Here is a 17,860-nt window from a genome sequence, read left to right as displayed (position 1 = left end):
TAGAGGAATGCTGAGGTGTGTGCGCATATGCATGTGTGTATACACGCACAGGGTGCACAAGCTACCCCTGCTCACAGCACAGAAGCCTGCGTGGTGGATCACAGCGTGGCTGTTGTCCTGGGCACTGACAACAAGGTATGTTTCATTTTCCTCATCAGGTAACCCCAAGAAAGAAGTTCAAGTGTCCTGAGTGCACGGCCATTGACGGGCTCTCCCTCGACCAGACTCACATGGTAGAGAGGTGAGTGTGTCTCTGGAGAGAAGCCCGCCCCAGCCCTGTTTCCTGCCTGAGCCTGTTTGTGGGACTATGTTGGAGATAGAAGGACAGCTGCTGGAAGCCAGCACCTCCTTTGGCACTGTGGGAATTGAGTTAGTTCAAACCCAGGTCACCCAGCAAATTAATTTGGGATGCTACTCACTCAATTTGTAATGGCTGGAGGGTCTGAAAAAGTATAGCTGGCCTTAAGCTCTAGAAGCTGATCCTTTGTGTAGACGCAGTGGTTAACTGTCTGTAGTCACTTGAATGGAGTGAGCTGTCTCCAAGGAGACACAGGCTTGCTTCTCTGGGTAATAGCTCTGTGCTACAGTAATGCTTGATTAGAAAAAGTTAAACCCAGCCCAGCAGAGACCACTGCTTCCGCTGGCCCCACTATGTCACCTGCCAAGGGCAGGATTGACAGCCAAGCTCTGAGGGTTGGAACAGAAGGGTGACTCTGAACCATCCTTTCAGTTCCTATGCAATCACTCCTGAATGTGGCATGTCACTCTGGCCTAAGGATCCCAAGAAGCATGGCATGCACGTCTCTCTTCGTGCCCACTGGAATCCGTACTGTCCTACAGCCCCCAGCCTGCAGAGCTCTGTCCTCACTGCCCCCAGCCCACAGAGCTCTGGCTCTGCTCATTCTTCACACTCTGTGTCCTGTCCCCTCGGGACTGAAGGGACCAGCATGGTCATCAGAGGACCCCAGTGGACTCAAGACTGCTGCAGTAGCCTTTCAGAGGAGCAGCATGTGCATTTGCTGACAGAGTTCACTTGTGAAGTCCACAGCCGCAAGAAAATCCTCCAGACCCTCCCACTCGATATTCACTTCGGGATGCTTTATGTCTTCTGACTCTGAGTAGCCTCCTTAGCTCCCTCAAGACAGCTGACTAGAGACAGCTGACTCAAAAGCCGTGTCTCTTACCAACAGTTGATGTGAAATCATATATGAGTGTCCTCTGGAACACTGTAAACGTTGTAAGGATGGCAGAGTTAATTATCTACCATAGCTCATTGGGAAGAGGCCCCAGTTGTAATTCTACCAGAGTAGGCAAAATGGTTATTAAAGCCTACCTTGCTCCCTGTGGTGAGAGAATCCATAGCATTAAGGCAAGTGGTTGTCAGTGAGTTAACATGAAGGCTACAGTACAGGGAAGGGAGAAGTTGACCTGGTGACAGCCTTGGGGTTCACGCTGGGGTTAGCAACTCTTCTCTAGCCTGAGAGCATAGCAGACTGAAAGCTGTGTTAGCGGCAGGGGTAGAGCACTTAGGACAGACCAATGTCCCAGAGCCCTTGCGAGGGATGGGGGGTGGGGGGGCGTGGAGGCTGCTTCAGCAGAGACCTGGGAAGCCAGCCTGGCGTGGAGTCAGTGCATTCCGAGAGGGTCACAGTCTCTGTAGAACCTAGTGATTTATATTTACCAACAATGGCTTACACACAGCAGCCATGTATTTGTTTATATGTATATAAAACCTAATCTGCATTTGTGACACATCCCCCAAGGAAAGTGCAGTTTAATAAGGGAGACAAGACAGGATTGTTATTGCCAGGTGGGTTGTTATTTAGAATAAGTTTGTCAAATGTGACAAATATTCAAGGAGGCTTCAGAAATCACCAGGGGGCTGGAGAGATGGCTCACCCATTAAGAGCACTTGCTGCTCTTCCCAAGGACCCCAGTTCAGTTCCCACACCCAACTTCAGCTTCAGGGAAGTAACCTCTGTGGTACCTGTACTCATATGGTGCGCACACACACACACACACACACACACACACACACACAGGACCTTGATCCCCTGAGGAAGACAATCAAGTCAGAGGGAGGGGAACTGAGATAGGTTCCGTCAGCAAGTTCAAGGTTGGCTTGGCAGGCACAGATTCCCTCTGAGCCAGGCTGCAAAGACTGTGAACTTCCAATTAAAGGACTTTAGTTTCTCCTTTAGACTCTGAGAAGCCACTGAGGATTTGAATAGGAGACTAACTTATTCAGGGAATTGCTCTGAGATTAATTTAAAGCACCCCTTAGGATGGAAAGATTATTGGAGAGATGGGTAGACAAGCAGTTTGAATCACAAATAAAAGTGCCTACAACTTTCCCAAGGAGGACAAGCTAGAGTTTTGTGGCCACCTTTGTAGGTGTGGGAAGGCTGTGGGGAGAGTAGTGACAGAGTAACTTGGGTTTTGGAATCAAGAAAAATGGCAGGACCTTCCACTGCAAATAATATAGGAGGAGGATGAAGAGTTGGTGAACACTTGCCCCTTGAACAGAGCAATGGTTGCAGCAGGAGATTTAACCATGGGAGACATCAGTGGGATATGCGGCTGAGAGGGCCTGCCCTCTGTGCAGGGGAGCAGACATGACGGTGCATGGAACTAACCTGCCCAGACACAGCCAAAGGAAGCATGGAGGCTTTCCTACATGTGGGAGATAGTGAAAGCAGAAGCAGTCTAGGGAGAGGAAAGACAGACAGACAGGGTAGAGCTCAAAACGGGAAGGCTGCACAGGGACAGGGTCTGTGATCTTCATTGTTTACTGGAGCCCTGAAAGTTAACAGCAGAGAATAGCTGAGCCAGCAGGTCACAGAGTGCGAGTTGCTGTTGACCAAGGGCAGCTGTGATATAACCGCCCGCCCGCCCGCCTGCCTGCCCGCCTGCCCGCCCGCCTGCCCGCCTGCCCGCCGGCCCGCCTGCCCGAGGGCTTCTGTGAGGAGCGAAAGGGACAGATTTCAAATATATTGGCAGCCGTGAACAAGCTCACAGTAGAGGTAGAGGTGGGGCACCGGCTTAAGAAATCAGGCCCTAGGAAACTGTCCATTTCCTCCAGATTCTCCAGTTGTGTTGAGTATAGGCTTTTGTAGTAGGATCTAATGATTTTTTGGATTTCCTCAGTTTCCGTTGTTATATCTCCATTTTCATTTCTAAGTTTGTTAATCTGGATACTGTTTCTGTGCCCTTTGGTTAGTCTGGCTAAGGGTTTATCTATCTTGTTGATTTTCTCAAAGAACCAGCTCCTGGTTTTGTTGATTCTTTGTATGGTTCTCTTTCTTTCTACGTGATTGATGTTGGCCCTGAGTTTGATGATTTCCTGCCTTCTACTCCTCCTGGCTGAAATAGCTTCTTTTTGTTCCAGGGCTTTCAGGTGTGTCATTAAGCTGTTAGTGTATGCTCTCTCCATTTTCTTTTTGGAGGCACTCAGGGCTATGAGTTTTCCTCTTAGCACTGCTTTCATTGTGTCCCATAGATTTGGGTATGTTGTGTCTTCATTTTCATTAAGTTCTAAAAAGTCTTTAATTTCTTTCTTTATTTCTTCCTTGACCAAGGTATCATTGAGTAGAATATTGTTCAGTTTCCACGTGTATGTGGGTTTTCTGCTGTTTTTGTTGCTATTGAAGACCACTTTTACTCCATAGTGATCTGATAGGAGGCATGGGATTAGTTCGATCTTCTTATATTTGTTGAGGTCTGTCTTGTGACCAATTATATGGTCATTTTGGAGAAGGTACCATGAGGTGCTAAGAAAAAGGTATATTCTTTTGCTTTAGGATAGAATGTTCTATATATATCTGTTAAATCTAATTTGTCCAAAGCTTCAATTAGTTTCATTGTGTCCCTGTTCAGTTTCTGTTTTCCTGATCAGTCCATTGAGGAAAGTGCAGTGTTGAAGTCACCCACAATTATTGTGTTAGGTGCAATGTGTGCTTTGAGCTTTAATAAAGTTTCTTTTATGAATGAGGGTGCCCTTGCATTTGGAGCATAGATGTTCAGGATTGAGAGTTCTTCTTGTTGTATTTTTCCTTTGACCAGCAAGAAGTGTCCCTCAGAGTCTCTTTTGATGACTTTGGGTTGAAAGTCAATTTTATCTGATATTAAAATGGCTACTCCAGCTTGTTTCCTGAGACCATTTGCTTGTAAAATTGTCTTCCAGCCTTTCACTCTAAGGTAGTGTTTGTCTTTGACCCTAAGGTGTGTTTCCTGTAAGCAGCAAAATGTAGGGTCCTGTTTACGTATCTAGTCGGTTAGTCTATGTCTTTTTATTGGGGCATTGAGTCCATTGATGTTAAGAGATATTAAGGAATAGTGATTGTTACTTCCTGTCATTTTTGATGTTATTTTTTAAATTTGATTGGTTAACTTCTTTTGGGTTTGATGAGAGAAGGTTACTATCTTGCTTTTTCCAGGGTGAAGTTTCCCTCCTGGTATTGGTGTTTTCCTCTTTATCCTTTGTAGTGCTGGGTTTGTGGATAGATATTGGGTAAAGTTGGTTTTGTCATGGAATATCTTAGTTTCTCCATTTATGGTGATTGAGAGTTTTGCTGGGTATAGTAGTTTTGGCTGGCATTTGTGTTCTCTTAGAGTCTGCATGAGATCTGCTCAGGATCTTCTAGCTTTCATAGTCTCAGGTGAAAAGTCTGCTGTGATTCTGATAGGTCTTCCTTTATATGTTACTTGGCCTTTTTCTCTTACTGCCTTTAATATTCTTTCTTTGTTTAGTACATTTGGTGTTTTGATTATTATGTGACGGGAGGTATTTCTGTTCTGGTCTAGTCTGTTTGAAGTTCTGTAGGCTTCTTGTATATTCATGGGCATCTCTCTCTTTAGGTTAGGGAAGTTTTCTTCCATAATTTTATTGAAAATATTTGCTGGCCCTTTAAGTTGTAAATCTTCACTCTCATCTATGCCTATAATCCTTAGGTTTGATCTTCTCATTGTGTCCTGGATTTCCTGGATATTTTGGGTTATCAGGATCAAATAGATCATCTAAACAGTCCCATAACACCTGAAGAAATAAAAAGGGTCATAGAAAATCTCCCAACCAAAAAAAGCACGGGACCAGATGGCTTCAGTGCAGAATTCTATCAGACCTTCATAGAAGACCTAACACCAATACTCTTCAAACTATTCCACAAAATAGAAACAGAAGGAACTCTACCCAACTTGTTCTATGTAGCCACAATTACGGTGATACCAAAACCACACAAATATCCAACAAAGAAAGAGAACTTCAGGCCAATTTCTCTTATGAATATTGATGCAAAAATACTTAATAAAATTCTTGCCAACCGAATCCAAGAACACATCAAAACGGTCATCCACCATGATCAAGTAGGCTTCATCCCAGGGATGCAGGGATGGTTCAATATAAGGAAATCCATCAATGCTATCCACTACATAAACAAACTCAAAGAAAAAAACCATATGATCATCTCATTAGATGCAGAAAAAGCATTTGACAAAATTCGGCATCCTTTTATGCTAAAAGTCTTGGAAAGAACAGGAATTCAAGGCCCATACCTAAACATCATTAAAGCAATATACAGCAAACCGGTAGCCAACATCAAACTAAACGGAGAGAAACTTGAAGCAATCCCACTAAAATCAGAGACTAGATAAGGATGTCCTCTCTCTCCATATCTTTTCAATATTGTACTTGTTCTAGCTAGAGCAATTAAACAACATAAGGAGGTCAAGGGGATACAAATTGGAAAGGAAGAAGTCAAATTATCACTATTTGCAGATGACATGATAGTCTACTTAAGTGACCCAAAAACCTCCACCAGAGAACTCCTACAGCTGATAAACAACTTCAGCAAAGTGGCTGGTTATAAAATCAACTCAAGCAAATCAGTTGCCTTCCTATACTCAAAGGAGAAGCAGGCTGAGAAAGAAGTTAAGGAAATGACACCCTTCAAATAGCCACAAACAATATAAAGTATATTGCTGTGACTCTAACCAAACAAGTGAAAGGTCTATATGACAAGAACTTCAGGTCTCTGAAGAAGGAAATCGAAGAAGACCTCAGAAAATGGAAAAATCTGCCATGCTCATGGATCGGCAGGATTAATATAGTTAAAATGGCCATCTTGCCAAAAGCAATCTACAGATCCAATACAATCCCCATCAAAATCCCAACCCAGTTCTTCACAGAGTTAGAAAAAGCAATTCTCAAATTCATCTGGAATAACAAAAAACCCAGGATAGCTAAAACTATTCTCAACAACAAAAGAAATTCTGGGGGAATCAGTATCCCTGACTTCAAGCAATACTACAGAGCAATAGTATTAAAAACTGCATGGTATTGGCACAGTGACAGACAAATGGACCAATGGAATAGAATTAAAGATCCAGAAATGAACCCACACACCTATGGTCACTTGATCTTCGACAAAGGAGCCAAAAACATCCAGTGGAAGAAAGAGCCTTTTCAACAAATGGTGCTGGATCAATTGGAGGTCAGCATGCAGAAGAATGCGAATTGATCCATTCTTATCTCTATGTACTAAACTTCACTCCAAGTGGATCAAGGACCTCCATGTAAAACCAGACACACTGAAACTAATAGAAAAGAAACTGGGGAAGACCCTAGAGGACATGGGCACGGGAGAAAAGTTCCTGAACAGATCACCAATAGCTTATGCTCTAAGATCAAGAATTGACAAATGGGACCTCATAAAATTACAAAGTTTCTGTAAGGCAAAGGACGATGTTAAAAGGATAAAACAGCAACCATCAAATTGGGAAAGGATATTCACCAACCCTACATCTGATAGAGGGCTAATATTCAATATATACAAAGAACTCAAGAAGTTGGACCCCAGGGAACCAAATAACCCTATTAAAAAATGGGGTACAGATCTAAACAAAGAATTCTCACCTGATGAAATTCAGATGGCCGAGAGGCACCTTAAAAAGTGCTCAACATTAGCCGGGTGGTGGTGGAGCACGCCTGTAATCCCAGCACTCTGGGAGGCAGAGGCGGGCGGATTTCTGAGTTTGAGGCCAGCCTGGTCTACAGAGTGAGTTCCAGGACAGCCAAGACTATACAGAGAAACCCTGTCTTGAAAAAAGCAAATCCAATTCGCATTCTTCTGCATGCTGACCTCCAGTTGAACCAGCACCATTTGTTGAAAAGGCTATCTTTTTTCCATTGGATGTTTTCAGCCTCTTTGTCGAGGATCAAGTGGCCATAGGTGTGTGGGTTCATTTCTGGATCTTCAATCCTGTTCCATTGATCCTCCTGCCTGTCACTGTACCAATACCATGCAGTTTTTAATACTATTGCTCTGTAGTATTGCTTGAGATCAGGGATACTGATTCCCCCAGATTTTCTTTTGTTGCTGAGAATAGTTTTAGCTATCCTGGGTTTTTTGTTGTTCCAGATGAATTTGATAATTGCTCTTTCTAACTCTGTGAAGAACTGAGTTGGGATTTTGATGGGTATTGCATTGAATCTGTATATTGCTTTTGGCAAAATGGCCATTTTAACTATATTGATTCTACTGATCCATGAGCATGGGAGGTTTTCCCATTTTTTGAGGTCTTCTTCCATTTCCTTCTTCAGAGTCTTGAAGTTCTTGTCATACAGATCTTTCACATGTTTGGTAAGAGTCACCCCAAGATACTTTATACTGTTTGTGGCTATTGTGAAGGGGGTCATTTCCCTAATTTCTTTCTCAGCCTGCTTATCCTTTGAGTATAGGAAGACCACTGATTTGCTTGAGTTGATTTTATAACCTGCCACTTTGCTGAAGTTGTTTATCAGCTGTAGGAGCTCTCTAGTGGAGTTGAATGCGAATTGTTCCCCAGCCAGATGCCCTATGGGAGAAGAGTGTAGACAGCCAGGGACCTTTACTGTCAAGAATGGCCCGGTGTCACTTCCCCAGCACAGACCATGTGGAGGACAGAGAACTTGCCAGAGAACAGGACCAGCCTGGGCAGCAGCTGCAGCCAGGCTATCCTGAATCCCGGTGGCAGCTCTCCTGTGGCCCAACTGGAAGATCTGATTACAGAGGAGATGTCATCAATACTCCTCAAAGGGCTGCGAGCCACTCCCACCCAGCAAGAGCTGCAGTCCTTTTCTGCAGACACCAGAGACCCTGCACTGGTCTGCAGGGAATTAGAGGTGATGAGCTACTGCTCTGTTCAAACAGCCACAGACAGACTCGGGCTAGCCTGTGCTGCTTTGGCCTTGTGATTAGAGAGTAGGAAGCTCTTGGGCATGATCCCATCAGCTTATCCCCTTGTCTTTCATTCTCTTTAAACTCCTTTTATTCTCAAAGACTGCATGCTGCGTACAATGAAAAAATGATCACATCTATCGCCTCTTTCTCTCCAAATCCCTGTCTATTCCCCTCAGCAGATTTCCCTTCCAAGTGTATGTCTTTTTTATAATCCCTAAGTTCAGGTAGCACTGCCCCTACAACATGGGTGTGAGGCTGTCCAATGAACATAGGAAACCTACCAGTGGTTATTTCCTCAATAAAGAATGACTCTCCCTCCCCCATCCGCTGTCCATTGCCAGCACCTCCCAGGAAAGACAGGTCTGGAGTTCACATACCCCATCAGTCCTGGGATTTGGGCTGGTTTCCTCTTGTTCGTGTCCTGTGCGGGGGAACCCTAGCTACTGTGATATCATATTTGCAGGAACTACACCATGTCTAGAAGACGAGACCCCACCGCTTGTCTGTTCGTCCCTGGCTCTCACAGTCTTCCTGCTTCCTTGAGCCTTCCCAGAGGCAGGGGCTTGATGTAGGTGTCCTGCTTAGGCCTGACACCCAGCACTTCGATCACTTCACAGTCTCTCTGTTGACTTCTGCCCACGGCATCAAGAAGCTTCTCTGACCAATACTGAGAGCAGCCCAGGTCTATAAGCCCAGGTATAAAAGTGAATATTTAGAAGGCAGTTTGATAGTATGACCATTTATCAAAATAAGAACACATTCTACGCTGGGGCCCACGGCCATGTTCTACCTAGACATAGGCTTTTGACCAGGATTGTGTGAGGTATGAAGTTCCTTTCATCCTGTGAAGCAGGCCTCAAATCCAGTCAGAGAGCAACAGGTTAGTTTACTCTGTAACGGTCATGGCACTGTTGCATGGGTGGACATGTCTTATTTTGGAGCCCGCATAGCACTCCCAACACTGTGAAAGCTAGTGAACAGGGAGGGAGTGTCCCATCCATTTGAGATTAATTTTTTTGTCCTACGTCCAAAGTGAATAGTGTCTTCAGCAATAAGCTCTTACCATGTGGTTTTATGGTGGGTCATCAAGGACAGTAGCAATCCCCTGTGTTGTTAGGAAGACCTTACTATTAACCTATAGGAAGATATCCCATGCCTTGTATGGCAATTTTCACTGAATGGCCCATATCTTCTGGAAGTTATATTGTCCAGCCATGGAGGGTAATTCCATAGAATACGTGTGAAATAAAAGAAGTTGGGGGGATACTGGGGGTTAAAGGGTTAAAGCAAGGATGAGGGAGAGAAGGGGTAGTGGGGCAGTCAGCCAAAACTAAGGATGTGTGAAAAGCCTATGAAAGCCCACAAGTTAGTAAGATAATTTTAAAATACGACTTTTAGAGAGAGGAAAAAAAGAGGTCACCCCTCTATCAGTCTCCCCAAGGTGTCATCATGTTGAGTCCCAGAGACCCAGCTGCCCCAGAGGTGGAGAGTAGAGCAGCCAGTTCCAGCCTAAGTTCGAATCCCAGTTCCACAACTTGCTAGCCCATCATTCTCAGGCAACTTAACCTCTCTGAATCTTATTTTCCTCACCTATAACCTGAGGCTAATATAAACTCAGGCCTTGGGCAAGAGAGTCAGAAATGGGAGAGGAATGCTTTAGGAAATCAGTAAGACGTAAGGTAAAGTGGCATGGAGCAGAGGTTCTAGAGTTGTGGCCTTCTGCCCCTCCTAGTGGGCCACGCAGTTAGGTTAATAAGTAAATTTGGGTCTTGTCACTAAGTCTTTGGTCTCAAGAGATAGAACCCTTCCACCCAGAGGCTGCACCCCATTTAATGTTATTTTATTTTTAGCTTTTGCACATTAACTTCTTAGTATCCCAACCTTCCCACTAGAGATTGGCACAGAGGAGGCGCCTGAGCCCTGGGGTGAGCACTCGTTCAGAGAGGAGCCTGTAGTGAACATTACCTCTTTGTTGTGTTGGTGATCAGTTGGCACTGGTGGCACAAGCTTTTCGGAAGTGTAAGAAGGCAGGGAGAGCTGATGGCATGGCTCTCAAGCTGGGCCGCACCTGACAGCCAGGCCGCACCTGACAGCTGGGCCGCACCTGACAGCCAGGCCGCCTGCCTTCCCAAGCGCAGAGCTCTTCTTCATATTTTGTAAGCAGCTTAGGGTACCTCTAGGGAGAGGTGGAGGTGAGTGTCCTGGAGCAGCTCCTGCCCTGTGACTGCTCTCACCAGCCTTCCTCGCTGTAGCTCTCAGGGCCGGCTGCCTAAGCAGGCACCGACTCTCTGAAACCTATCCTTCTGGGCCCCAGCTTCAAACTTTTCCCAGGCCGCTTTTCCCTTCTGGCCTGGTGCTGACCCGTCCTGGTCACCCTGCTGACACACTCAGTTGGCCTGACTGACCCTTTCCTCTGAGGAGAGGCTCAGCTTTGAGGGCCAGGGGGCTGGGAGGGCGCAGGAGCAAAGGAAGACCTGCTCTGCTGTGTCCAGCTCTTGTCACCAAGTGACTCTTGCTCCTGGTTCCAGTGTGGCAGTGACAAAATCACACCAGTTGCGCAGGAAACCCTCTGTGAGCTGGGGCTGTCAGAAAGGCTTGTGGCTGGGTGTTTAGTCCTTCCGTTCTGTGAGTGCTGGGGAGCTAAGTGCTCATTGCTTGAAATTCAGAGTCACCAATCCCTTCGCTCCTTGCATTACATGGATAGGACCCTTTCTTCCTTCTCATCAGCTTTAGCAAGCAGAATCTTTTTCCTTTCTGTCATCCTCCTTCCCTATAGCTGGCAGAGATGGGGTTAAGGATTGTTGGAGCTAATCCACCTGGGTCTGAGGCCTGCTAGTGCCTGAAAAATGACTGGAATTTGAGGGGGAGGGGGATGTCCTGACCTGCCAGCCAGCAGACAGCATCCCCTGTTCACTTTCTCCTCTGACCGAGCCAGGGGCCCGGCCACCTTGCTTCCCACCACAGCCCTTTGCAGTGCCCAGGGATGGGCCGGGTGCCCTTTCAACACCTTCAGTTTCTTGTGGACAGTGGCTGTGTTGGGCTTTGCTGCCTCGGAGCTAACCATTGTGCTCACCCCACCCTCTCGTTTGCCCCACAGATCTGAGTGCATCAACAAGTTTGCTTCAGTCTTCGGAACGATGCCCCTCAAGGTGGTGGAGCACCGAGCGGACCCAGTGCTCTACAAAGATGACTTCCCTGAGAAACTGAAAAGTTTCCCCAATATCGGCAGCTTATGAAGCCTGCCACCTCCCAGGGCTGTGGAGGAGCCCTAGATACTCACTACCGGGGCCGGCCTGGGTCAGACTTCCGCAAACACTGGAGCTCACTGAGCTACACAGCCTGTGTTGTCCTCCTATCTCCATGGACTCTGTGGAAATGCCAAAGGAAGGAAGCCTCAGGGACAAGCTGCAGTTTGGAGCCCAGCGTATCACTCTTGGCTGACAGACCCAAGCCACCACCTCGCTGGCCCTACAACTGCCTTAGAGGAGTCAGCTGTCCAGTTTTAGATCCCAGGAGTCACAGCAGAGGCACGCAGTCATTTTGCATCCAGACTCAGGAGAAAGCAAACCTAAGATGTGCTACAGATCCCAATACCTCTGAGGGTGGGAACTGTGCTTGGGACCTGAGTCACAAGCCCAGGTACATAGCAGAGCACAGGCTGCCAAGATGTATCCTGACAGTCCCTGATCAACTCTTTGTTTTGGCTTTTTGATATGATTAAAATTATTTTTTATTCCTTTTTCTTCTGTCTAGAATGCTGGTTCTTGGTTATCCAAGGACCCTTCCTTGTTTGGTGCATATAGCCCCACCCTCTGTACTAAGAACCATCCAGGAAGATGAAGCCAAGCGGACCCAGCTCCATTTGCATCAAGTGTAAGAAGGAGCCATGAGCGCTCGCGTCCTGACAGAGATGAGTGCAGCAGGGTTGTCTGTCTCCCTCAGCCTGGCCATTTCATAGGTGTGCTCAGGGAAACAGGGGCCTCTGATTGCCACCCTGGAGTCCTTCCAGCTCCTACCATGTTATCAGAGCTGAAGGCACTGAGAAAACGGTGACCCCCACCCACCCAAGGGGATGCCCAGGCTCCCTTATTCCTTTGCCGTAGCTGTAACAATGGCTAGGGGTTCTGGCTAACGTTAAATACTTCCGCAGTAACCATGTCACAGCAGTTGCCGGTATATTTAAATCATTACATTTCAGCATTTCCTAATACTGCACATGTGTGAATTATACCTCTTAAAGCCCAGTTGATGAACAAATCTACTCTGGCAAATGTTAAATGTTATAGATTTGAAACAGATTTATCTGGGTCTAATATTAAGATTAGCCACAGTTTGGGCTTTAGCCATAACATATGTCCCCAGAATACAAAATACATAACAATTTGCTTAGAATATGGATATAATTACAGAAACCTAGTTGTATGCCAGTCATCGCTGTTCACACACCACCCATTGTTCTGTGGAACTGCGTGGTGAATGCTGACTTACACAGCGGTCCTGAGTCACTCCAGAGCAAGCAAGATAAAAAATATTTACTACACAGGCCTGATAACCTGAGTTCACTCTCCAGAACCCAGACACAGTGGAGGGAGGAAACCTACCCCATAAATTCCCTCTGATCTTCATTGTATAGCATTGTATGCATGCACGTGAGCGCACACACACACACCCAGAGAGAGAGACAGAGAGAGAATCATTTAATTCCTTAGACGTCTCCTGTGCATCCCCACCAATGGAGAGGCTCGGGGAAAGTTTCTGAAGCAGCACAGTTGGAGGTATAAATCTAGAGGATTTGATGTTAGCGGAGGGTGAGATCTGGGCTACTTCTGGAAGGGCTGGAGACACATGCTGCAGATGCAAACAATCCAGCTGTGCCTTGCTCCATGAACTACAGGGGCTTACCGTGGTCAGCAGAGGACACGGGAAGCTTTGTGGTGTCACATGCAAACACTGGAGGCGGTTGAAGCCAAAGGGCTTTCTTTTGTCACCAGATCCTTGACGCTGACAATACTGGTGTGTGTGTGTGTGTGTGTGTGTGTGTGTGTGTGTGTGTGTGCACATTTTAAGGGGTGACCTACCTGCCCAAGATGAGGGATGTGGGATGGAGAGAGCAGGGAGACACATTGAAATCCCTGCAGAGAGCCAGGGACTGTGTTCATGGTGAGCTTAAGTGACATCACCCTCAGCCTGGCTATCTCAGGGAAAGACTCATGGAAGTTGTCTCCTGACCACTCATGCACCAAGACACACATTTGTCTGAACCGTCTCACACAGACACATGTGCATTTTTTTTTTAATTGAGACTTGAAAAAGTGCCTGCAGCACAAGTGTGCAGAGCCAAGACCATCCACAAAACCTTTGCAGAAAGCTAGGTACGACAGTACATGTTTGCAGTTCCTTTGCTGGGGGAGACAGGAGATTCTGTCTGGTCAGCCATCCTAACTAAATCACTTTCTGGGTGAAAACACAAGGCCATGACTCAAAAGACAAGGAGAAAGTAGGGATACTACCAGAGGCTGACCTGTGGGCTCCACGTGCACATGTGACTTGCGTGTTCATGTAGGAGCACATACACAAATACACCACAAAAATATTTTAAAGAAAAAGAAAACTTGGATTTTGAAGAGGAACTGTAATCTGAGACATTGGAAGCACCGGGATCATGTGACTGTCCGTTGGACAGTAGCACTCCACACAAAGTACCCCATAGCTTCCAGAAAGGGTGGGGTTAGGTTTTACAGCATAGAACTGGATCTTAGACTGAACACAAACCTCAAAGTTTCTGTCTGCAGGGACAGCTGGTTCTCTCAGTAGAAACAGGACAGAAAACATACCGAGCAGTGGGGACTTAGAAGGGCCAGGGACTCTACCCCTCCCGTGTCCTCCAGCTCAGCCATCAAGCCTTGCCTAAGCTTGGGTCGGGACCATCTGCCCTTGGGACGCCACAGAGCCTGGTTTCAGAAGCAGAACAATAATGCTAATTAAAACGCCATGTTCTGGCCTACAGCAGACAGCAGCTGGTTCCAAAATAAGACATCTTTTTAAAGGAACTGCAGCCCACTGGCCTATAGAGAAGGGGAACCAAGCTGGCCCTGGGTCTGGTCCAACTGTGCACTGAGCCACTGCTCTCCCCAGGGACCAGCTGAGATGTGCCTTTGAGAATGGCAGGGTTGCAAAGACGGGTTTTTTTTCTGATTAACTTTAAATAGTTGTTTATCATTTGTTTGGTTAGTTGTTTTTTGTTTTGTTTTGGTTTTGTTTTTTTTTTGTTTTGGTTTTTTGTTTGCTTTTTGGTTTTGTTCTGTTCTTGCTGTTTTTTATTCATTTTAACATATCTTGCACAGGCTTAGGCCTTTTCCTGGAAAAATTGAAAGAAAATGTCATCCTCTGACTTTTTGGCCAAGTGATACTCTGCTGGCCTCTCTTTGGCATACTCTAGACCCTGACTGTTCTGGCTTCCAGCCTCGCCAAATTTACAGTCCTTCGAGCTCACGGTTTTAGGTTCGAGGTGCTGAGTTCTTTTCTGTCTGTGAGGAGGGGAATTATCTCCTGGGATGTGCTGGGCAGGACTAGCAGAGGCAGACTCCTCTGCCCACATTAGCTGAGGGACTTAACTTAGAATCCTTGGCTCCCAGCATCTTTTGGGATGATCTGATGTCCAGGAGCAAGGAAGTGTGAACCTTTGATGGTTTCGACCAAGGCACAATCAAGATGCAGAGGTCATGTCAAGGACGTAGTTGGGGTTGACCAAGGTTTCCGTCGGCTCCACAACTTGTGGTCCTACTAGGAGAAGAACACCTGTAGCTTCTGGGCCCCATTGGCACCACGGTATGGTTGGGGGGGGGGCAGGGCAAGCAGCATCAACATGTGTTTTTTGTTTTCTAGACTAGGTCTTCTCTAGAATAACCTCCAACTCAACAGGTACTTGGTGGGTGACCTTGGATTTCTGATTCTCCCAGGCAAGCCTGGATCAGTTGAGTCATATCTCCAACCCCCGTCCATACTGCAGTGCCATGGAGCACAAGGAATCTACCTCAGGCCAAGATGGAGAGTGAGCTGACCTGCACTCTACCCAGGCACTTCCGGGGAGATTCTGGCAGGGATGCACACCATGCTGTCAGGCAGCTCCCAGCCAGGCCTACTCAGCTTGAATAGCCACCCACCCCAGAGCTCTGTCCAAGCCCAGGGGGCTCCCAGGCCAGGCCACTGTTGACCATTCATCCTTTCTCTACTTCTGAGAAAACCTAGAGGCTACCTTCCATACCTAGTGTACCAACTGTGATGGGATGAAGGCCTACAAACAAACTCCCCCTCCCCCACACACTCAGGCTGCCCCGTCCCCCACCTTGCTCTTCACCACAGGGCAGTGGCAGGCAGGACCCCCTGTAAACTACAAACCTTGTCCATTCTTCTCTTGGGAGTTCATCTGAAGGACTTCGATGCACAGAGCCCTCCTCCACCTGCATTAGCTTAGCCCTATGTTCCTTGGGAAAAGTGTGGAGTCACAGGTAGCCTGCTGCTGTGGGTCTCGACATCAGGCTCACCAGTGCTGTAAAGAGCCGGGGAAGACTGACTCCACAACTCCCAGTTTCCAGACTCCTTTGTCATAACCAGCATCCGTGTGCAGCACTTGTTTTCCTTCCCGTGGCTTTGTCCTGTCTTCTGGTTTGGCTGGACCTCGGATTGAGGTTTTCTTGCTCTCCTGAAGGCAGCTGTCTGCTCCAGGCTTGCTCAGCAAACACCAGCTCTTATACCACCTCTCAGGAGGTGCACGTCACTGAGAGTTGCCACAGTGTGGAACTCAGTGGCACTTACACCAGAGCCATCCACCGGGCCTTGCCACCACGGAGCCTTACTGGAAAAACAACTCACAACTGCAAGCTGATGTGACAGCCTCCTATATCAAAGATGAATTCAGGAGTCTTGGTGTTCTGGGAGTACAGGTGAACAGCAGCCAGTTGTGAGGATTTCAGAGGAGCATCACCCACACAGGCTTAGCATGGCCAGCATACTGTCCTTCACTCTGTGCAGCTGACAGCCTACCCTGCTGGCAGGAATTGCTAGTCTTGGGCTGTGCGTGTATCCCCAGCCCATCACTAGCCAAGTCTCTGAAGATTTATATTTTAGTCCCACTCTTATTCTGGTACCTGGTGTACACCCCAACTATATGCACAGGACTCCCCCATATATCTACTGTAATATATATATACTAGGTACTAGTACTAGGGTACCAAACTGTACTAGGGTGTCCCATGTATGCCTCAGCTGTATCACTGGGACTCAAGTGTCTGTCCCAGCTGTATCTTGGGAATCAGAGAATGCTTCAGCTATGAGCAGAGACTCTGGTATATGTCTGAGCTGTATATGAGGACTGGTACATGCCTCGGTTTTGAGGACCCCAGTTATGAGGATTCTGGCAGGTTCCTTTATTTCCGAGCCTCATATACCTTCCCTTGAGTATGTGAAGGCCATCTACTCACAAGTCCTTCCTTCTTTCAGCCAGAGCCGAGATAGCAGGATGTCACAGACCTCTGTCTTACCTGGGTCTTTTCCAGATTGTACCTGGCGATGCTGGCTGCTAGCCCTTCTCTGGCCCCTTTCCCAGCTTACCCTGTTACTAGAGAGCCTGGGGGTCTGGATCCTGTCTGCCCTATCAGGGTGGATTACCAAATGAGCAGTCTTTTGCCCCAGTCCCTTTCCTGAGCTATAAATAAGGCCCATGTTTATTTTCTTATGTTATTGAAATGAGCACTTGTGATTTGGGCCTCTTTTGACGAGTCCACAGAGCGTCCATCCGGTGCCTGGTAAGGGCCCTGCCTGGCTGGCTGCTGTCTGAAGCTATTTGGAGCCCTTTCCCTGTGTTTTGGATGTGGCTTAATTTCAATAGAAAAGGCTGTATGCAGCCCTGTATCTGCTGATTTTCAGGTTTCAGCTTTCTGCCAGCCTCGCTGCTTGCTTAGAAGTGAAGTTGTGTTTCTCATTATGGGGATAACAGCCACAATTGAGGAAATTAAGGAAAATTGTGCATTGGTGGCAGAGCCCCTCTAGGATTTCCAATAGTCTCTCTGGTAGATCCTGTGGGACTCACCTTCATCTCCCTTCTGCCTGCTCTGTGCCAAGTACCCTGTCCTGGCTTTCTGGATACAGGCCCAGCAATTTCCCTCCCAACAGCCTTGATCTTGTCACCAGTTTGGTTTGATATCTTGACAACATGGCTAGGCATGGATTTCATTAACTCCATCTTCCCCAATGCATGGGAGATCCAAGAACCAATGCCTTTCTCCCCTTCCCTGGCCCTTCCTCGGCAGTTATAAGGATGGCTATCTGTTACACACATAAGGATGTGCCTCTCTGCCTCACGCTATCTATGTGAATCTGGCAGCCATGCACTGGAGCACCTGGTACATGGACACCTGGGTAAGAGGAGTGTCCTGAGCTCTCTCGAGAGGGTTTCAGTTTCTTTAGCTTTGGACAATGGACCAAAGCTGTCCCAGAGACCATGGCTAGGACCCAGCCTTGTCTATTTGAAGTTAGGTTTATGACCACATCCCATCACTCCTAGCTGGGCTAAGACCAAGCATCAGAGCGCCACCCCCATCTCAGGACAGATCTGTCTGCACTCAGTGGAGACATCTTCACCAACT

General features: G+C 47.0%; 1 protein-coding gene across 1 annotated transcript in view; it reads left to right on the top strand.

The window, feature by feature from the left end:
• Ext2 (exostosin glycosyltransferase 2) overlaps positions 1-11,958 on the top strand; it is a 135,702-nt gene extending 123,744 nt beyond the window's left edge. Inside the window, exons 13-14 of the mRNA XM_052183056.1 lie at positions 159-241; positions 11,314-11,958. Coding sequence (XP_052039016.1) covers positions 159-241; positions 11,314-11,452 — 222 coding nt within the window. The 3' untranslated portion in view covers positions 11,453-11,958. The remainder of the gene's footprint in view (positions 1-158; positions 242-11,313) is intronic.
• Positions 11,959-17,860: the final 5,902 nt, after the last annotated feature.

This window comes from Apodemus sylvaticus, chromosome 5 (assembly GCF_947179515.1).
Source record: "Apodemus sylvaticus chromosome 5, mApoSyl1.1, whole genome shotgun sequence".
In the NCBI taxonomy this organism is placed as follows: Eukaryota; Metazoa; Chordata; class Mammalia; order Rodentia; family Muridae; genus Apodemus; species Apodemus sylvaticus.
This window is presented reverse-complemented; position numbering and strand designations above follow the sequence as displayed.